The sequence below is a fragment of the Perca fluviatilis genome, chromosome 12 (assembly GCF_010015445.1).
Source record: "Perca fluviatilis chromosome 12, GENO_Pfluv_1.0, whole genome shotgun sequence".
Lineage (NCBI taxonomy): Eukaryota > Metazoa > Chordata > Actinopteri > Perciformes > Percidae > Perca > Perca fluviatilis.
In genome coordinates, this window is record NC_053123.1 from 20,927,459 (window position 1) to 20,949,933 (window position 22,475).

General features: G+C 39.2%; 2 protein-coding genes across 2 annotated transcripts in view; one reads left to right on the forward strand and one right to left on the reverse strand.

The window, feature by feature from the left end:
* Positions 1-44: 44 nt before the first annotated feature.
* gpa33b (glycoprotein A33 (transmembrane), paralog b) lies at positions 45-5,920 on the reverse strand. Its single transcript, XM_039817255.1, has 7 exons — positions 5,756-5,920; positions 5,292-5,458; positions 2,810-3,017; positions 2,522-2,686; positions 2,259-2,375; positions 2,028-2,151; positions 45-1,853 (listed from the first exon to the last, which is right to left on the reverse strand). Exons 1-7 carry the CDS (start codon positions 5,805-5,807, stop codon positions 1,112-1,114), a joined length of 1,575 nt encoding a protein of 524 aa, XP_039673189.1. The 5' UTR covers positions 5,808-5,920; the 3' UTR covers positions 45-1,111.
* Positions 5,921-10,109: 4,189 nt separating this feature from the next.
* pou2f1b (POU class 2 homeobox 1b) overlaps positions 10,110-22,475 on the forward strand; it is a 16,003-nt gene continuing 3,637 nt past the window's right edge. The window contains exons 1-9 of the mRNA XM_039818303.1: positions 10,110-10,157; positions 16,345-16,410; positions 17,154-17,245; positions 17,997-18,092; positions 19,204-19,383; positions 20,396-20,525; positions 20,651-20,742; positions 20,951-21,124; positions 21,366-21,530. Of these exons, the coding sequence (XP_039674237.1) occupies positions 10,112-10,157; positions 16,345-16,410; positions 17,154-17,245; positions 17,997-18,092; positions 19,204-19,383; positions 20,396-20,525; positions 20,651-20,742; positions 20,951-21,124; positions 21,366-21,530 (1,041 nt within the window). The 5' untranslated portion in view covers positions 10,110-10,111. The remainder of the gene's footprint in view (positions 10,158-16,344; positions 16,411-17,153; positions 17,246-17,996; positions 18,093-19,203; positions 19,384-20,395; positions 20,526-20,650; positions 20,743-20,950; positions 21,125-21,365; positions 21,531-22,475) is intronic.

Here is a 22,475-nt window from a genome sequence, read left to right on the forward strand (position 1 = left end):
GACTTGGCTGTGAGTTTTCAGGAATTTTACTGCACACAAACTGCAACATTTGACCCACTTTCTTTATTGAACTCGATTTGAATGTGCTTCACATACAAAATACGGTTCTTACATTCAAGGGGAATCATTTCAAACAAAAGCATCAAGAAAAGGTGCAAACAAAGATAATTTGGAGTCAAATCAAATTCAAAGCAAAAATGCAATAACCTATACACAGAGTTTTTAAACACACGTTAAAAATAGGTTTTAAAATGGATTTAAATCTAGCTCATTATATATTACTTATTCACAAAATATGTTAAAAAGATCAAATCAAAGATAATGTACATTGTATATGGTGGAGTGACATAAGAATAATCTGTTTTGCCCCGAAACAATGCTTTAACAACATTGCCCAAATTACTGCAGTAGATAGGTGGCCCCAATGTGTGAGCAATAATTGTATTAATGATTGGGGGGTGTTCAATGACCAATTTACATTCATTGTGATTTAGCACGGGTTTTTATGAAAAAAACTAACAAACAATATTAATGCTAACAATGATATGATGAAACTATCGGTATACATTTTAATTAAAGACCCTGGGCACCCATTCATAGACCTTTGACCACAGTATATGCCTCTGAAACAGATTGATTGAGGTTCCAGATGCCCCTCTGCTTTGTGTCATGGTGTTTCTCACCACCTCATGTATTATATCAGGACATCAAAACATTACATCATTACAAAACGTGTTTGTTATTTTTTGTACAGTAGCCTACTACATACAATGTTGTTTCATTCAGTGCAGGCTAAATGAAATGTTAGCACACTGTGACAGGTGTGGCAGAGTCAGAAGTTACCAGGTTGATTTGGTTTGATTGAAGTATATTTGCAGGGAAGTTGTGCTTTTCTGAACTTTTTTTAAAGACCCAGTCAGACCAGCATTAAGTACCTCAAAATTTCAGACATAAATCAAGGCCTTATATTCCCCAGGCCACTGACTTTTACGTGGTCATTTACAGTTTTTTTTGCTTGGTTGTGACCAGGCACTAAGTCAATCCTTAAACAGTGCATCAATAAAAAAATTTTTTTTAGGGCATTAAAAGAACATTCAGTAACACAAGGTTATTAATACCTGTTTTTGTTTTGATCGTCAATGTAATCGAGGCGATCACGGCTTGCACCAGAACGCTCACGGCGGTCGTCAAGGCCATCGCGGCTGCCACCGTAACGTTCGCGTTGATCGTCGAGGCGATCGCGGCTGCCACCGTAACGATCGCGTTGATCGTCGAGGCGATCGCGGCTGCCACCGTAACGATCGCGTTGATCGTCGAGGCGATCGCGGCTGCCTCTGTAACGATCGCGTTGATCGTCGAGGCGATCGCGGCTGCCACCGTAACGATCGCGTTGATCGTCGAGGCGATCGCGGCTGCCACCGTAACGATCGCGTTGATCGTCGAGGCGATCGCGGCTGCCTCTGTAATGGCCACGTTGATCATCAAGGCGATCCCGACTACCACTGGAGCGATTACGCTGATCATCGAGCCTATCCTGACTTCCACTGTAATGGCTATGTTCATCGTCAAGGCGATCACGACTTCCACGACGGCGATCTTGCTGGTCGTCCTGGTAACGTCGAGAGTCAACATCACTGCCCTTGCCATCATGCCTTTCTTTACCACTATAGTAACTGTGTTGATCATCCTCCAACTTGTGTGCAGCCATTCCTACGCTGAAATTGTTTTGAGGAACAACGTCTTTGTCTTCCTGCTGGTTGACCTGCTGTGTCTCGCTGGTTGACTTGTCATCCCAGTACTGCTTTCCAACTTCAGGAGCATCTCTGTCATAAAACTCCACTTCTCTGTGGGAACTAACAGACAAGCAGGCAAAACACACAAAAGAAATAGAAAATCAGATTAATAATTAGGTTGTTTGATGATCTAATTACAGCACCTGTTAACGCCACTTAATACTATCAATCAATACACTAGCATAATTGCTGTTGGTGGTTTGCAGTTTCAGAAACAGGATATATCACACGTACCCTTCAGCATACTTTTCCTTTTTGCCCTTTTTCTTGCAGTAACAGAGGATGACAATCCCCAGCAACACGAGACCTGCGAGGACTCCGGCAATTATTCCTGCAGTGGACCCAATGTTCATGCTGCCTGGGGAGAAAGAAGGACAGACAAGGGGGTTTCACACGTCCAGGGATAAGATTAGCAGGTAAATCGTGTTAAAACACTCAGCAGGTAAATCTTGTTGAAACGCTCACCAGGCGTCACAGCTAAAGTAAAGTTGCAGCTGGCAGAACCAATTCGATTTGTTGATGAGCAAATGTAGAAACCAGACGTGTCTCTTGAAATATTGAAGAGAGATAGAACTCCATCCTCTGCAAAAAAAAATGACAAAAGAAAATTTCAAGCTAAACCAAGCTGAGATGATGGGCCATTCTTTACATTGACACTGATGATGGGAAACAAACTCTCCAGCAGCCTGCCAAAGTTGGTGCTTCAAAACAGGGATTAAAATGCGTACTTTCAATTGTCTTAGGTGGAAATTGTCTTTGAATATTTTTGACACTGTAGCTCCTCCATTCATAGACAGGTATTGGGGATCCCTCATTAGACATGCAGGTGAGGGTGACGTTGTGCCAGTATGCTGCTTCTCCCTGAATCCTGCAGATCGGCGGAGAGGGAGGCACTAGGAGAAAACAAAGAATTACAATCACTTTGCAGAAATTTGCTTGCAGAATTGATTGGAGATATACATATAATTATTCACAATAGGCAGATTAATAGACTTAAACATGTAAGTAATTCTCACCCAGGACCAAAAGGGAAGTGGTTGCAGCTGTTTTTCCCTCATCATCATTGGGGATCATGACACTGCATTGGTAACGGCGGCTGTCCTTCATGGTCACCTTTGATAAGCGCAGTCTACTCACTTGTCCATCCATCTCCATAAAGGCTCTGCCTTCATAATTAGGTGCAATGTCAATCGGATTGTTTATGAAGTAGGTGGCCACCAAGTCCTAGAGATCCATAATAATAAATAAACATATTTTACCAAGATATCAGAATAATACAATCATCATATCATAATAAGGCTGACTTAATATTCAAGAGTATCATAGTGATAGTATAATCAATGTGATGCCACATTTCACCATGAGATTACATGTTTAAGGAGAGAGGGTGCTGTACAGTATGGAACCCCAAAATATCCAATATTAAATAAATAATATAAGACATTATGAAATAAATAAGATTAATAAATGCCCTTTTCCTGTTTCATTTTATTATGGCAATAACACTTGTATTTTGTGTCAAGTTTTATTTCATAATGGCTTTTTTCATATTGAGTAATAAATCAAGCTCACAACCTCGCCTAGCTAGTTAGCCAGCTAAGTAGGTAGTGTGCACCTTTATTCAGCTAAATGAATAAAATGTGTTAGTTTCCGTGTCTGTGTATGTACAGTAGCCTATGTATTTACACCAACAGCTAGATAGTTGGTTCAAAATTAATTTAAAATTTTATTTGCTCAAGCTAACTGGTGCTAACTCTGGAAGAAGTTGTTGAGCTTGCTAGCTTAAGAGAGGCAGGTAGTACATGATTGTCTGAAAGCTATGAGCTATGAGAGCATGATGACAACACTGTCATGAAGTTACATCATGAAATAAAAAGCTTCTTGAAATACAAATGTTATTGTTAAGAAAACCATTACAAAATAACAGTCTTTTAAAAAGCATTTTAAAATAAAGTCGATAATTAAACAAAAAATGCCAAACTGCCCATTTCAACCTTCTCAATTGTGAGAATTTGATGCTTTTGTCTATCTTATGTTGTAGTAAATACATCTTTATATTTTGGCCTGTTGGTTGGACAAAGGCATTATTTGACTTCGCCTTAGACTATACACAACTTGTCGTGGGCATTTGTTTTCTGAAATTTTATAGACAAAATGATGAATCAAGAAAATAATCTTTAGATTAATAAATGCAGCCCTATATCTTCTAAATGTGTGTAGATAGTATTGATTATTAGAGTCATTCTTCAGTTTCATTTTCAGTCATCACCTTCATTTTTGCCACAACTTTTTCATTGATAAATTATCTTCTGCGCAATTTATCATAACTATTTATCCAATTCATCAAAATTACAAAATAATGTAAAGTGTTTAGTGTAAAGTTCTGCTGTATTAAAAATGGTAGCATAGATTCTTCGTCTTGTCACCATCTGATGTGTGCAGCAGTGGGTTATGTGCAAGTCGAGGCAGTCTTTATCAAAGGACAAAGGTCATAACCACTAGGCTATAAACTGTTGGGAGGAACTTGTATGCTCTAAATTTGGAACTTGCCCAGTGTCACATTCAGTAAAGCACAGGACATTTTCTTATAGAAACTGTTACTCACTATAGCAAAGGACAATGCCACAGTCTTGATATGAATATAGTCTATATACACTAGTCTGAGAATGTTAATAGATTGTAATGTACACAATAATATAAACATTATATGTTCCTGATAGTAGGTTGTTTATTAAAGTCATACTCCAGCAATTTAGTATGCTACTACTATAAACTTGCACCAGAGCTCCAAAAATGCTAGATCCTACACTTCCGCAGCTCAACTGGAGACACTCCCTGTCGTGTAAACACGTCTTTCACACTCCATGCCCCCAGTTTTACTTTCTGTTATAATTTTGTAGTCTCAACCCCTACGCGAGATTCGGCATAGAGCCGCAGAAGACATTATACAACTGTGTTCACAGGCTGAGTGGCACTCCCTGTGACGAGTAAACTATTCAATTCAATTCAATTTTATTTATAGTATCAAATCATAACACGAGTTATCTCGAGACACTTTACAGATAGAGTAGGTCGATACCACACTCTATAATTTACAAAGCCCCAACAATTGCAGTAATTCCCTCAAGAGCAAGCAGTGTGACCAGTGTGACAGTGGCAAGGAAAAACTCCCTCTTGGGAAGAAACCTTGGACAGACCCAGGCTCTTGGTAGGCGGTGTCTGACGGTGCCGGTTGGGGATGTGATGAACAGTGGCGATAATAGTCACATTAATAATGGAACAGTGACTTCAAATGGTAGTCGTAGTAGTTCATGTCATATCAGGGTGCTGCAGGGCGTTACAGGATGTAGCGTGGCCCAGCAGAGCATGTATGGATGTAGCAGGAAACACATCTTTATATGTAAAATCTGAGTTCCCTTTTAGCATTACCACAATATGAGATATTAAGAATATGTTATATCCACATGTTGTGCATGGAGCGATAGTTTAACCTCTCACCATTGGATCACCAACATTCTCAGGGAAAGCATCCCATGTGAGGACAAGTGCATTGGTGACTGGTCTGGCCGGGATGAAGGAACAGGTCAAAATAATATCATCTCCTCTTGCAACCTCATATTCGCTCACTGGAATAGAAACCTGCAAACTCCAACAGCACGGAAGTACTGAAATAAAAAGAAATACATAATGAAAGATATCTCTTTCTCAGTCATAGTTATTTATCTAAATACATAAAACTATAACGTACTGTAATTTGGGGGACAGAGAAAAATTTGTTTCAGTATGACCAACTTCAACTACTCTGCTTGTATTACTAACATACAGTGCGTTTCTTTCAAGGCTTCTTTAAGGTCTTCCGTTTGAGTAGCAAGAAGTTGGTTTAATGATTAACACAGTGACACTACCATAAAGGTGTGGCAGTAGTTAATAGAAAAGAGAAAGAATACATGCATAAAGCCTACCTGTGAATATCAAAAATAGCTTTCGCCATCCAAACTGCCTCTTTGATGTCATTGCTGAAAGAGGATAAAAAAGTACAGCAAGTACAAAATCTAAAACTGATGCTCTCAGTCCAAGAGCAAGAGCCCGCCTAACCTTCACTGTGAACTCCCAGGTATGGAGAAGATGTTGACTTTTCCAGGTAATAAGTCAACGGCTACAGGTCACATGTCACCCAGAGGGCCAATCATTGATCTGGTATAACCTTGTTTACACCTGCATATTAGAAATGTATATGTGATAGGGGGTGGGGGGCTACAACAAAAAGGACTCAAATCATTAAATTAACACACAAAGACAGATAAATATACAATTCATCCCTGATACAGTAAACAAAGACAAATACATTTACTAAATTAGTTAACTGCAGTAGAGAAAATCATTAAAATGTCAAACTAATGTCAACAAAAATGTACAAAAAAGAATAAAGCCAATTTGAAATAAATAATTTAACTCATCACATTCAGTAACTAGGTTGCTCGACATTTCAATGGATTTTGACCATCCTAAAAGTTACGTGGGGTGCTATATGGTGTATCCACATCTGGTGTTGTACTCAGTTTGACCTGCAGGCTGCAGTATTGCACTGGTAGTGTCGTTGCATGTGTTGAATGCAAAAGGATAATCGCTCGTCTGTATTTCTATCACAGCACAAACAATACAAAGAACACAAATGTAATTGAACTAATACCGAACTTTGATCCTGTTGCTTTAACTTAGTGTGGTGGGAGCTGAGATGAAAGGCAGAAGGTGTGAAGTGGAAATGGACCTCTGGTTTGGTTTTAAAATATGATAGTCTCACCTATCTCCACAGCGCTGTGGAGTAAAAATATGATGACTCAGTGTATTAGGAGAGATTTGGCTTTGGTATCAAGAAAGTGTGCTCATTCAGTGGCTTTGGTGGCATGAGGTTGCAGATTTCTAGGCTTGACCCTGGACAATGATGCATGTGAGCCAAAAAGTCAGCTGTGTTTAAGTATTCAGTCGAGCCTATGAAAAACTGAATACTTTAACCATTTGTTGTGTGTGAGAGAACATTGTATATCTCTAAAAGGGTAAAAGGGACAAACTACTCAATGGACTGAAAAGATAAACCCAATACGCTCCCAAACAAAAAAATGACGCAATTAAGCAATAATATTGCTCCTTTTACATAAACAGTGATGGAAGACATACTGAGATTCTTTACCGAAGTAAAGCCACCAATATGGAAGACTCCACTACAAGTGAAAGGCCCATGTTCAAAACCCTACTTAAGTAAAATAACATTAGTATTATCAGCAAAATATGCTTAAAGTATCAAAAGTAAAGCAGTGATTCTTTGATGTGTAAGCAGCATTTTACTTTTGTAGATTGTCGGGTAGTTTAATAAACTCATTGTTATCATTGTTATTATGTTCTTTAAAAACCAAACAAACAAAAATCTTGTCTCAAATCTTTGCTATTTTGTGAAATATTAAATAATTTGACCTCGTTGGGCCTCAAACAGTTATTTAAATGAAAAAATCTCAACATAAACATCTGAAACGTGACAAAGGGCCCAAGCTGATTTTTTTGCTGAATCTTTTTTTTAAATGTAAATCTTTATTTGAACAGTAACTGTCTGATAAATGTAGTGGAGTAAAAAGTACAATATTTCTCTCTGAATTGCAATTTTGTAAAGCATTAAATGGAAATACCCAAATGAAGTCCAAGGAGATCAACTTTCCACCACTGTTTTTAAATCCTTCTTTGATTCATAAATACAAGCAATGAGGTGAATGTTCCTTAAAGTGAATTGAATAAAGTGTGAAAATCGTCAACACAATCAAGTTGTTATTTGCCTGTTAATACATATAAGTGCCACCACTATAACCAATCCAAAGGCAACCATTTACTCGTGGTCAATCCAAGGACCACGACAGTGAATTTACATGTTTAATCATTCACAGTTGTACAGTTTTATATATATTTAATGTATTTTTCTTATCAATTCTATATGGTATGAAATTAATTACCAGACTTTCTCGAGCTGAGCACAGTCACATCAACCTGTAAAGAGGCCCTGGGGCAAACATTATCTGTTGTGACTCTATTAACACCGCTATGCGTAGCCTCCCATCAAGTACAGTGCTCACAGTAGACTACACATGGCAACTTTACTAGAACAACTATTACAACAGGTTTTCTGTGTGTTTCTGTCTATGGTAATTTTATTATATTTGTTTCTGACTTTTTTATTTTTGAATATATACAATGTTAAGTGCAATTTCCACTAAAATAATAAGGGTATTAACAACATTTTGACACAGATTCCTAATACGAGACAGGGCCACATCATTAGGGAATAATGCAGGACCTGCTTCAGTTGAAATAGTACCTTAGTGGCGCAAATTTGCAATCATTCAAATTACCAAAACAAAGTGACATGCAGTGAACTTAGGACTGCCCCATTAACCAATTGGTTTCATTCACTTTTTTCAGTGTTACACTGTCGTTGCATGGCTGTGCGGATAAAGTGCATTGATTTCAGAATACCGGATAGCATTACCTTGTGATAATACTTAAACTTTGACAAACATGAATGCAGAATTGATGTTCACTGATTATACAATAGTTGTAAGCAGAAAATAGAATTATTATTTATTGGGCTGCATTTTGTATTTCATTTATTACTGTATTTATCAAGAACTAGAACCTTACCTAGAAGCTTCCATAAGCAGTTAATGATAATAATGATCCCTATAGTGTCTTAAAACACAATATTCATACACATACAGATCATTCAAAGGTAGTTTAAAAAGTTTTTAAATGTGTTCAAAACTCATGAAGGCATGTTGAGCTTGAATATTCTTTTTTTTTTTTTTTAGATACATTTTTGGGCATTTTCGGCCTTTATTTTTGACAGGACAGCTGAAGACATGAAAGGGGAGAGAGAGGGGGGAATGACATGCAGCAAAGGGCCGCAGGTCGGAGTCGAACCTGGGCCCGCTGTGTCGAGGAGTAAACCTCTACATATGGGCGCTCGCTCTACCAACTGAGATATCTGGGTGCCCTTGAATAGTCATTCTCTCAAGGTCTGCTTAATATTGTTTTTCTGGATCTTTCAATTTATAAAATCATCATCTTAAGTATTTGTGATTTGCAATAAAAGGGGTATATATATGCAAAAAAAAAAAAAAAAGGTGCAGACCGTCCTTTAAAAATTTACATTTTTGAGCCGTCTATTAATCTGCATATGGGGTATAAAGGAAGGGGATGTTATGGAATGGGTTATCTTAGTATATGCAGTGCAGATAAATGGGCAAAATGCAGGAAGTGGCTGGGATAAAAGGAAATGTGTCCCAACTTCACATCCTTTCATATTAGAGAAGTGAAATGTATTCTCTCTGGTCAATGTGAGGTCACCAACACATTTAACAACCAGTCTCATTTGTGTTTTCTTTTTTAAGGATGGATGTTAAAAGATAATTGGTTTCTGGCCTTATGAGTGGGTGCAAGTGTGCCGCAAGCATATTTTTTCCTTTGTATTAATTGAACAAGTTCTAACAAAACAACATAAAAAAAGGAAAAGAAAACCACAACTTTCATCAGGCTACAGCAATTAGCCTATTCTAATGCTTCATGCTTTGTGTATGATTTAAAAAAAATCTGGAGATGAAACTTCTTTAAATCTAATCAAAATGTCTGTCCAAAAACGAGCTAAATGTTTCTGCACCTAGATTTCTAGCCACAATTAAAACTCAGTTTTACATCTGGAGTAGACTAATACTGCATATTTTTGTTGGGTACAATTAGCTCATAACCCCGTTATTCCTGACTCAATGCCTAGGTCTGAATAATAGATAAAGATAATAATTAACGCAATTATGACACATTAAGATTGAGGGTTATTAACTTAGTCAGAAACACATTTTAAGATTCTGTTTGTTCCCCTGGCTTTATAAATGAGCGGTTTTAATTGACTAGTCTGAGTAGTGAGTCACTTAAATACAGGTCTCTGCATCAGAGGTCGTTGTTGACAATGTTATAGCTATAGCCTATTTTAAAGGAGTATTTTGTTGTTTTCAAAGACAAGTGTAGCCTACCTGTGCGCTGGCTCTAGATATTTCGGATCCGCCCATGCCCTTTCCAGTCCAAATTTACAGTGTAAGAAAAGTTAGATGATTATTTAAGTATGTAAATAAGCTATAGTGAAGAACAACCCGCACACACTCACTATATGCGCGTGTCTGTGCCCGTGCGTATGCATGTGCGTGTCTGTGCCCGTGCGTATGTGTGTGTGTGTGTGTGTGTCTCACTGGTAGGCTCAGGGCTGGGATTTGGGTTAAATATTCAAAATGGCGGACGGAGGAGCAGCGAGTCAAGATGAGAGTTCAGGACCAGGTAATGATTACAGCATTTTACATATTCATACTCATATTCAAACTGTGTTACTAACAATTTATGAAAAACAGAATACAGATGAAACGCTGATTGACTAACAGATGAGGATGATATCCAGCGCTGTTGTAGTTTACACACCGCTAGCCAACTGTAATTTGACAGAGGAGGAAACGAGCTCTTGCAGTGCGACGGCAAATTACATGGAAACATGCCTCCCCCCTTTGTGTGATTAGACGGCTGTACGCCGCTACATATTCATACCTCTGTCGACAAATACAATTTAGCATATTTTATTAGTAATCGCCGACGTGACTCTGCTTCATATATGACATGTTTAGATATTTCACGAACGCAATCTGATTGAAATGAGGCAGCTAACAGCTAGCGTTAGCTCGCCTGCTGACGCTTGGCTTTGTGTTGATGCACACACTGGAGCTTTTGAAAGAGGTTTGCATATTCATTTTTGGCGAGCCGGGCAGTGGTTGCGCTTGTTTGTTTTCAAGTGCTCTTTGGAGGGAATACATCAAAATGGAGCAAGACTGTCTTTTTTGTTAAATACACGATGTCAGCTCGGTGTGCTTCAGCTCAACCTGGTTTATAGCAGCAGAGCGTTTTCCCCTCAGCCTTTTGTGCTCGGCGCAGTGGAGCCACAGCAGCCTGTTGTGTTATTCATGCGGGCCTGCCTGAACCAGAGTGCGAGTTCAGCATATCCCATCAACCGACGATGAGCTGGAGCTCACCCTGCGCGGCACAATAACTGCATGTCAACACTTCATGTCGATATTGACTGAAGTGTTTGTAAAATATGGCCTCGTCTAATCACATTTGAAACGGTTGTCCTCCGAATGGCTAACTGGCTGCCTCCTCTAACTTGGTCCAGTCGTTCAGAAGCTAACTTTACGTTAGCGTTCATTTATTTAAACTAAAATACAAACAGGATTGTTGCGGTTAGCTGTTGTAAATGATGTCAATAGTGCTGGGTTTCTTGCCTCGCCAGCGTTGAAGTTATAGTTTTACAGTTTGATTGAAGTTTGGCCGAGCACTTTTTTTTACGTGAAGTGGGAGTAGTCTGGCGTTGGTGCTGGTGGCTGTTAACTAACTGTTAATATATCTCATTATAATATTTATTTATTTGTACAACTTTTTATTGCTCTTTACTGAGCAGTTTTGAAAACTTAGTGTATATCTTGTATACCCTTCGTTGTTGCAGGAGTTTTGACCGAGTCTGTCTACTCTGTGCTGAATACAGAGATTGTACCTGTGTATCCCCCCAAGGCACAGGGAGGGGTAGTGAGGCCCACTTCCGGAAAGCCACAATAATAACAGGCAGGACATTCTTACTATTCATTCTGCCTGTTTCATGGCCGGGCAAGACACAGCTTGATGGCAGTATTTTTTTTTTTTTTTAAACTGTAGTTCAGTTTAGTGTTTTTAAACGAATCAGTCTATTGTAGTAACTCTACAGAGGATGGGCTTTTGTTCTGTCATATACAATCATCTTTTCGTTTTTAGTACTTCACAGTTCAAGTTTCTTTTACACAAAAGATCGCGAAAAGGTGTTTCTAGATGGTGAGATGTCTATGACCATGTTGACTATTGTTGTATTATATTCAGTATAGAGCTTATGCAGTTGTTACACCTATCTTTGCAAGTCAAAACAGGATGTTTAATGGATTGGTTTGTTTTAATAATCAAATTCAGCATTATGTCTTGGGCCCTACTGGTGCTTTTAGATTGTATTCCTTGTAACAGAAACACACTTAATTCATACCCTCCCTGCATTGTTCTGAGAAAACATTACAGGGCAATTTGTTTATATGCGATACATATGTCGCTATACTAAATTATATCCTGAATATTAAGCCAAGCCAAGAAAATGAGTTTGTTAGTATATTGTGAAATTATATCCACTGTCTGGAGATAGGCTGGCTTACTTAAAAATATATAAAATTTACTTATTAAACTGGGCTACTTAAAGAACAGACGCAAAATTATTCTGTCATCCACACACTTATTCTACTACTCTCATAATACTTCTCATTTAATCATTTTTTCAGTTCCACCCTCATTTCAGCCTTGTAGTTCCATCATGAATATTCATTGATGTAAACACAGTTGTTATGAATAATGCATCATTTGCAGTAATACATGCAGGACATGCCATCTCAAAGTACTGAGAAGGCAGACAAGCTTTTTCACTGTGGAGAAAGAAAATCAGAACTAATCAGAACTGTGTGGTGTGCTCAAAACGGATAACTACTTGTTTCTGGTGATCTGTCTTGCCAAAATGCCCTATTATGAATATGGTGAAGCAGACATTTGGCTGAATATTGGCTACTATTTGTAAAAAAAGAAAAAAAAAAGAAAAGGGTTCCTAAGACAAATGACAACATACTAACCTGTTAAATCAGCTAAACATTTGGAAGAGGTAAACGTATTGAAAGCTTTTTTTTTTTTTATACCTATAGGTACAGGTGAGGGTACAAGAGATAATCTACAAAATGGAGGGGTTTTGGGAAAAGTAGACAGAGGTGGATGCATTTTACAAGCAACAATTGGCATGTTGTCCCTGATGACTCAGAATTTCAAGAGCGTTTTATGTTACAAACAATTTCGAACATGCTACAGCTTTAAATATTCAGTCTAATAAAAATGTTGTTCTGCAGTTGCAATAATGTGCTTTCTTTAAATAGATGAGGCAAAAGTGGGAGAGTTTTGCAGTTAACAGAAAGGGCATCTGGTAAAATCTGAAAAAAAGTGCTGTTACAAGAAAGTGAAACACACACCACATTAATAACCAGCTCATAATCAGCTTCCTAAATGGTGAATTTAAATGTGAATTCAGGCTTTCTGCACCATCAAATTGTAGTAGTGAATCATGACTAACCACTTGGAAGTAGCTGAATATTTGTACTCATCACTTCCTACAGACTTCACTTTAATTTAGTTAAACTGGATTTTCCACCTAGCCTATAGACAGTTGGCTTATGACCACCCAAGAGATACCACAGTAGCTTACAGTGGTGTTAGCTTCATTACCCCTCATCAAATTACACTGCACTGTGTTTTGTTCATTTGTAGACTCAGTCCAGTGTTGCTTTTTGTACTATCTGTTGTCAGATTGTGTTGGTTTTTTACTAGTATTAAAAGCTATTTTAAATACTTTGGATAGTCGTGCTGATTCTGCTTTAACCAGCAGGCTTTAGGTTGTTTGGTTATTAACTTCCTCAAATTGAAAGATTATCTGCCGTGACCATACATCCTGAACATCCCAAAACCGGCTTAGTGCTCAAAGTGGTCCAGATTTGGAAAAGTGGTCTTGATGTATTCTGTGTTTAAGATGAAGAATATAGATAGTAGGGCAGAATGTGAATGTGCTAATTAAGTTTTGCTCTGTCTCATGTTGAATCTCTCTGCTCACATTAACGGCTCTGCAGTATTCAGCCAGCCTTCCCATATTACAGTGCTAATGGGATACCTAGTTCAAATTCTCTTTGCAGGATATTTGTGTAATGCATTGTTCCACAGCAGGGTCAGTCTTTCTGTAATACAGTAATGTGGCATCTTTAATGGATCCGTCTTGTTTAACCATAGAGTAAGCTGGACTTTAACCAAACACTGCGTTGTTTGAAGGGTTCAACAGCGGAGAGTGGTATGGAGTATAATGTACAACATTATGTAAACATTTTCAAGTTACACAACTTAAAATGTGAGGATTAGGATGCTTTACTTTGACATGTCACAGTGAACTTAATAAATATCTTGGGGTTTTGGGCCTTTGGTTGACAAAACGAGGCATTTGCAGGCGTCACCTTGGGTTTTAGTGGGAATTTTTTGACATTTCATAGCCTTACGGATACTCCAAATAAAAAAAAAAAAAGAATAATCAATAAACTACCAGCTACAATAAGTCTATTGCACAGTTATAACACCTTTACATCACTAGTGTGGGTCACAGTTTGTGAAACTCAGGTAGCATGCAAGCAGAAAGGTAGAAATAGAGATCTAAAAATAATGGGGAAGTGGTTGAACTATCTAGCTGCTGTCACACCAAGTGGTGGTAGTGTCGTTTTTTTTTAGCCAAACCCACTAAAAAAGGAAACCGAGAAAAATATGTATGTTTATATACTTTACATTATAAATAATGTAATTTTTTTTGTCAGACAAAACAAGACAAAACCTTCTCTTATTTAATAATATTAGTCCGGTTTATAATCAGTTCAAACTAACACACCTGGAACATGATGAGTAGTGTTGATGAAGGGGCAGTCTATTTGAACTTATTTGACAGGGCATTTCGGGGGAAATGAAAGAAATATTGTGGAACCACTGGTTTAATGTCTCTGGTTGTTCGTCATAAAAGTACACTGCTGTTTACCAACAGCTGCCAACATTACTTGGTGACTTAAGATGTGCCCCTCATGTTCTCATTGCTGCTGATAAAGGTCTGTTTGTTTTTCAATACGTACTATGTTAACGCAACCCTGCCCTCTTTGCATTGTTTGATCTGGTCATCCATTATTTAAATGCTGTTGGTCAGGCAGCCGGATAAGTGAAGAAGTTGATTAAAGCTTTATGCAGGAGCAGTTAGAGTTAAGCCCCTGTAGACCACAATACAGCCATGCATTCCTGTCCAGTCATTCTGATTCACTGGACACCTGTGCATCACCATAGCAGTGCCGTTTCCCCGCTGTATTAACTCTTGGACGACTTAGAGGACGCTGGAAATGAATTTAAAAGGGCTCCAAAATGAAATACTAATGGAATGTAAAGCTAATCTAAATATGCTAATCCCCAAACACTTCATAAACATAGACAGCAACAGCCCGCCACCCACTCTCTGTAGTTGCTCGCTGAGGAATGCTTTAGCCACAGGGGGTCTAGCAGTAATGACAGGCTTGTGGTGGATTAATGTGGAGTTATTTATTTCCGATTGAGCGAGTCCCCCTCCCACTCATACCACAGACCCCCCTTTTTTAGTAGTTAGGCCCAGTCTCCATGACTCCTGGAGATACTCCAAAACGAGTAGTCTTAGACGTTCTATTAATGCGGTCCGCCTTGCTAACATGTCAAGACCACTGCCGACAGGCCTCACATTGCATTCTGGGATATCTTCAGACCTTTACCTGCTCTTAGCTAATTACTTTTTAGCTGTGGACTCACGCAATAATTGGTCTTGTGCCGCTGCCTCCCCTCCCTGTGCAGCGCCAAGTGCTAGTTTGAGCACTTTTCCCCCCCCTCTCTGTGTCGTCCTTATTCCCCTGTTTTTTATCGTCCTCCAAAAGCCATCCAATTAATATGCTAATGAGCTGATAAATATTTATAGGGGTTTAAATTATGCAGAAAGCTTTCAGAGCCCGGTGTGAAATGCGTCGCTCGCAGGACTTCAAAGCCTTGCATTGCTAACGAGGCAGGGGCAGATTTGCATACGGCTTTAATCAGCTGAATACTGATTATGCTTCATTATAGAGTTGGAGGAGGGGGGGAGGGGGGCTAGAGTTGGAGGAGGCTGCCAGCTGCACTTGTCGTTTGTTTCATTCCAGCAAGAGGTTTAACTTTTTCAGAAGTACAGACAATCTTGGCACACGAGCGAGGGGAAGGGAGGGAGGGAGGGAGGGAGGGAGAGAGAGGGAGGGAGGGAGGGAGAGCGAGTGCAAAGTAGGCACGAAAAAGGGAGAGGGGCAGAGTTATAAGAAAAGAGTGCAGAGAGGGAAGGAGAGCTGTTTGCCTAAACCCTGTTGGCTTTCCCAGTGTGCGTATCCCAGTGTTGTTCAGTGAACTGTGCGGTGGACAGTGCCACTGTGTCTGTGTGTAGCTCTGGCTGTATTGAACTCTGCTCCCTGCTGACCATTGGAGAGTGAAGAGAGGCAGGAGTGGGAGGAGGAACAGAGTGCTGGGTTTGCCCGGCGAAGGCAATTTTCCATGATAGGTTTTGCAACCATGCTGGAAAACACAGGTGGGGCAAGAGCGGGTGAGTTTTTGATGAGGTTGTGATGAAGCTCAGTTGGTTTTTGTTGTTGCTTGGCGTCCTTGTGTGAGATGGAAGATTACTGCTTATGCACTTATTGGATATACTCAGGTGACAAAAGTGAGAGCACTCCTCAAATCATTGAGACAGGGTTGTCATGTTTTTACTGGCAGTGGGTGTGAGTTTGTCTCACTATCTGTCTCTGTCTGGCTCTTCCAGATGCTAAAGTGAATATTCAGTCAGAAACTACTAAATGTGCAATGGAAAGTGGTGACGGGAACACCGGTGAGTGACTTCCAGCTCTTTTTTTGTTTGTTACTTTTTTTAAATCAGGATGTGCAGAGTGTTACCCCATTCAACAGGTTTCAAATTCACACCAAAAAAAAATTCTTTCCAGTACAAATCAGGAAAAGCTCACTACTTTGTATTATTGACTCATTAAAAAAAATAATGGCAGCTTTCCAAAATCCTTGTTAGCAGTCCTCTTTGTCAAATGAAATGTTTACCTCAGAGCAGTTTCCCTCACTTGTGCCTATGAATATCACACTAATTTGCTCTGTCTCAGTGATTCTGTGATATGAATTATCAAACCTAGAGTGAACATGGTAGATTCAATGCTCATCTTTATATTCCTATTGTGTAAGGCTGAATTAAGTAGCTAAACATTAATGCTTGCAATTTTTGTTGAAGCCCATAGTGTTAATATTTAATTCTGTGATTTACCAACCTGCATTCAAACAGATGTATGCAGATGTGTAACATCTTTGGGTCACCATCACAGTTACATATGCTGTCCCTTTTTTTTAAAAAAAAGAAAAGAAAAGTGTTCTTTCTTGCACCTGACAGCAGTACAGTATGTTCTCCTTAAGTATGCTTCTGCAGGTTCACAGTGGGCTTCTAGTATTGTGTTCCTCATTTTTGTGTTAAACCAATAACAGCGGAGATTATGTTGCCAGTTAAACCACAATAATAAACACCTTCTCTGTTCCTCTGACAGCACATTTCATTAACTGTATTTCTGTCCTCAGGAATCCAAATCAATGGGTTTGACTTTCAGAGGCAGACGGTGCCAACCACAAGTACAATCACCAATGCACATGCACAAGCCCTCCTCCAACAGGTAACACATGATGCACACCATCACAGACTTTACCTTTTGTTGTCCTATTTTTATGTAAGGAGTGTGTCCTACAGATAATGTTTTTGTCTTGTGAAACATCTTAATTATAGTTTTGCAATGAAATAAAGTCGGAAGTTGTGAACAGAGGTTTGCGCATCTGCTCTCACATGTGCACAAGCAGAAGGAGTTCATTTAAATGAGCCAGTCTTTCCTTGTGTCGCCTGGCAACACGGCAGATTAATCAACCCTGTATGCTAATTAGCTGCTCTGCGGTTGCTCGGAAACAGATGGCGGAGAATATGCAAATCTATGCAGAATTTACATGCACTGCATAACAGTTATTTTAATTAGCATCTCAACTCTCCCCTCCCTTCCCATTCACTTTCCCTGTCTCTGAAGGCTGCAGCACATTTAAATACCCAATTTCTCACTTCCTTTTTAATTCAAATCCCTCTCGCTGCTCAAAGACTAAAGGCTCATTCTCAAAATTCTGTTCAGGTAGCACAGAGATTTCATGTTTCATTGTATTTTGTAGTCTTACCTACGCTTATTTTATTTAGACTGTTCTTTTTGGTCTGAATTAAACATCCTTTCAAATTGCTTTCAGTTAAAACATTCTGAGTATTGTTATTTTTATACAACTATGACATGACATTAAGAGACTTATTTGACCTTATGCTGTCAACAATGCTCAAGTTACACCTGTAGGAAGATTTCCTCTAAGCCTCACTCTTTGCTTCACCTCCACTAGTCTAAGTCGGAAGACTCGAGTGCGCTTCCGACCTCCGTCCAGCAGAGCGTATTGCCTCAAACCCAGCTAATGTTGGCCGGGGGACAGATTGCAGGAGTAAGTCGCCTGTTGCCTCACTGCTTTAGTTAAAACCTAGTCGTAGCCATGCATCTGGGGGTCACACCTCGACATGATCAACCCTGGATGAACGATAGGGTGATGAAATGATCGCTTGCCCTGATTCTGTGGCTTCTGTGTCTGCCTGTTCATCTCAGTGGTTGTTCAGCTATGTCCAAATTTGTCCATTACAGAAAATGGAGGGATGGGTTTGGACGTAGCCTTGATGTGTCTGTGCACTCATTGTCAGGCCAACCACATGAAACATTCCATATCCACTCATGTTCTTCTTGAGGCCATACTGTAGTTAAAAAGGCCGAATGGCTTGAATGCGGCTGCTATTATGCTATGCGGGAGTGTTTACTGTGCATGTGGATTTGACTTTGAACATGACATCAACGTTCTCATTTGCACTTGTGCCTTTGCTCAGCTGCATGAGTCTTCTCTCCATTTTCCTGTCTAGGGCTCATACTAGTGTTGCCACGATAACGACGGCTTCAAAACTACTTTGATACCTTTTGTGAAAGGTCAAGTTCAATAGAGACATGTGGATTAACAGTCAGTATTTAGCGTGATGGTGACCCCACTTCTCCATTGTCTGTAAGGGTGTGTTCATACAAATTGGAATAATAACGCAAAAGAGGAAATCGGAATAGACAGAGCTGCGGCCTACTTCATGACAGTAAAGCAGCAATTTATACAACTGTTGGCAACTGTTGTTGTTGTTGATGATAAAACTGGAGCAAGGCAGGAATAAATTAAGAGTTTAATTTATTGCACTTGATGAAGATTTATTCCTGGCCAACATGTGTGTAAAACGTGTCACAAATCTTTTATGCAACACACGTTTTTGTAATATCCCCCTGCGGCATTGTCGTAGTTATGTTTACGTCAGATATTAAAGTTCATGGATACCGAAGCCAAAACTCAAGTATCGTGACAACACTAACTCATCCGATCTCTATGATACAACATAAAACTGATTTGCCAAACGCTACTTACTTTCTCTATATTCCCCTCTCTCTCTCTCTCTGACCTCTTATCACTACTGCGTCCCTCTGTCTCTCCCTTTCTGTCTGCCCATGTCTGTCTCTGTCTCTTGGCTCTTCAGTTGACCCTGACCCCAGCGCAGCAGCAGATGTTGATCCAGCAGGCCCAAGCTCAACTCCTGGCTGCAGCCGTGCAGCATTCAGCTAACCAGCAGAACAACACCACTGGGGCCAGCATCTCGGCCTCCGCAGCCACACCCATTACCCAGCTGCCCCTGTCACAGCCCATCCAGATCGCTTCTGTAAGACACAATCACCCATGTTTCTGTTTCTACAAATCCTTAAAGAATATTATATCAAAACTCCCTGTATGTAAACTCACAGCCCTAAAATGTTTTATACTGACGCTGATTTAGATACTTACAGCCTGTTTTAGTGGAACAGTTAGTTTCCAAAGCAATACAGGACTTACAGTATATGTAATTTTAACTTGATTTAAAAAACCCATGAGAAGATTGATGATGAAAACGCTGTATTAGGGTTATGTACCATATAAATGCTTGGTATGGCCAAGTTTTTATTCTGTGTTAAAACCTAAACCGAGACAGTTTACATCTGGCTTTATAAATGTCTAATAATAATAATAATAATAATAATAATTTGAATTAGTATTTATTGTATTTTGTGAAATGATTTGCAGTAAATATAAACCTCTAGGGTTAGGTATTTCTGAACATACTGTATCTTATTTGAACAATGGTTATAAACAGAGAATACTTATGATGTAGATGAGGAGTCTGTAGTAGACCAACATATGACTTTTTTTAGTACTTGAATCAGCTGCTGACTGTCTTTCTGGAGGCAAATGAGGCAGCTGTTCACTAACTGAAATGTGGATAATATGGCATTAATAATAAAATATAAATAACTTATGTTTGGTTTCAGACTAGACTAACTATTACATAAATAGGAGTGCTGACTATGAACTAAAGAACTCCTTCTTAATAAACACAGCCGTACTGAACTATGTTACTGCAAATAAATAAATAAATAAATACAAATTCAACATTGGTTGGGATATATTAATTATTCGGTTAATTGTTTACCCTTTTTGACAAAGACAATATTGTAATTGATGGTATAGTCTGACAACAAACTAAATTAGTATGTTTGTTTTACAGTTGTATTGGTGCCCCAGCTAAACTTGTGTTATGTGTGAGTTCATAGTTACGATGCTGTGGAGATATGCTGTGTTATAAACGGCTAATTTCCCGACATGAATGTAGTGATATTTTATTTTTATTTTTCTTGCAGCAGCTACAGCAGCAGAATTTAAGTCTGCCTCAGTTTGTTCTGGTGCAGCCTGGCCACCCGATCGCCACACAACTGCAGCAACTGCAGCCCGCTCAGTTCATCATCTCACAGACACCGCATGGCCAACAGGGTGAGTAAAACACTTGCATTGTTAGATTTGCATGCAGAATTAAGAACAGCGATGTATTCCAAGTATTTGATTGTTATTTAAGCATTCTTTTTTTGATCTCAACTCCCATGTCTTTCACCCTGCAGGCATATTGCAAGCCCAGAGTCTTCTAACTCAACTACCTCAAAGCCAAGCTAACCTCCTGCCGACTCAACCATGCATCACCCTTGCAACTCAGGTTGGTAATGATGCAAGCAAACTCTCAAAAATGTGTTTCAGTTATACTGGCGGTTCTGAACATGTTTCCCGCTGTAATCCAGGTGTTTGAACACAAAAACATCACACATTTGTCTGGTGCAATTTATTTACCACTTTTGTATTCTTCTACATATTCCATTTTCTGACTAATCCTTAAATAACAATCACATTTTGTATTTTCTCTGCAGCCTGCCACTCCAACCCGCACAACAGCAGCCACACCTATTCAGTCCCTGCCCCACAGTCAGACACCACCCAAACGGTTGGATACCCCCACTCTGGAGGAGCCTAGCGATCTGGAGGAACTGGAACAATTTGCCAAGACCTTCAAACAGAGGCGTATCAAACTGGGCTTCACGCAGGTGTGTGTGTAAGACTGAATAGATTGATCCTCAAAGATTCACTGATTGTTAGATTTGCAATTCTATGTAGTGTGTATATATAGTATTATTTTGCAAATTCTGTAGATATTCTCATCCTCAAATTCATGGTGCATATACCAATAGTTAACTCATATTATTGGTGTATCTTTGCTGTGGGAAAAATGATTGTGATGCCGGTATTACCATTTTTCATGTTTCTCCATCACCCTCCATTCTCCAGGGCGATGTTGGCTTGGCCATGGGGAAGCTGTATGGAAACGACTTCAGCCAAACTACCATCTCTCGCTTTGAGGCCTTGAATCTGAGCTTTAAGAACATGTGCAAACTCAAGCCATTGCTGGAGAAGTGGCTCAACGATGCAGGTGTGTCCCTGACCCCTGAAACCTGAATAAGTGATACAGAAGCACATGGCATGAGGCATCCCCCTGCATATTTATTCTTTGGGTTACACTTTACTTGAAGGTAGTTACATAAGAGTGACATGACACTGTCATGAACGTGTCATAAACATTATAAACACGTCATAAACGTTTATGACATAATGCTTCTTTTAGTAAGTGTCGTTCGGTTTTTGTCATGACAAGTTAGGGTTAGGGTTCATGTGTCATGACTGTGTCATGACAGTGGCATGTGTTCATGACACGGTCATGTCACTCTTTTTTTTTCCAACAATATGTTTAATTGTCTTTTTTAGAATTTGAAGTGACATACAGCAGAACTCCCTCTCAGACACAAAATACAATGTTACCATATATAAAATGATATATCCATAATGCTCTTTGACACAAAGTAACAGAGACCAACCATCTCCCAACAAGCAGATCACTGATTGTAAAATTATTCATGAACGTCGTCCTCCTCTTGATCTTCTGTTAAGTGTATGCTTTCTGCGAAAAGCATGAAAGGTCTCCAAATACTTTCAAACGAGTCCTTTTTTCCTTTTAGCAAGTACGTTATGTGTTCCAATGGAAGAGTAGTCAACATCTGCTTAACCCACTGTCCAATATTTGGTCTTCTTGTGCTTTTCCAGTGCAGTGCAATCAACATTTTAGCTTGTAGTAAACATATATCGATGAACAGCTTCTCGCTTTTTGTATATCCTGTGTGCTTGGGATATAAGCCTAAAATTATAAAAGAAGGTTCCAGAGGAAGGTCTTTAGATATAATATCCATCACAGTTTGCTTTATTGCACCCCAAAATGTCCTAATTTCTCCGCATTCCCAAAAGCAATGGAACAATGTTCCCTTTCCTTCTCCACACTTTGTGCATATGTCTGGGATATTTGGATTATATTGGTTTAATTTAGCGGGATTGACATAAACACGCATA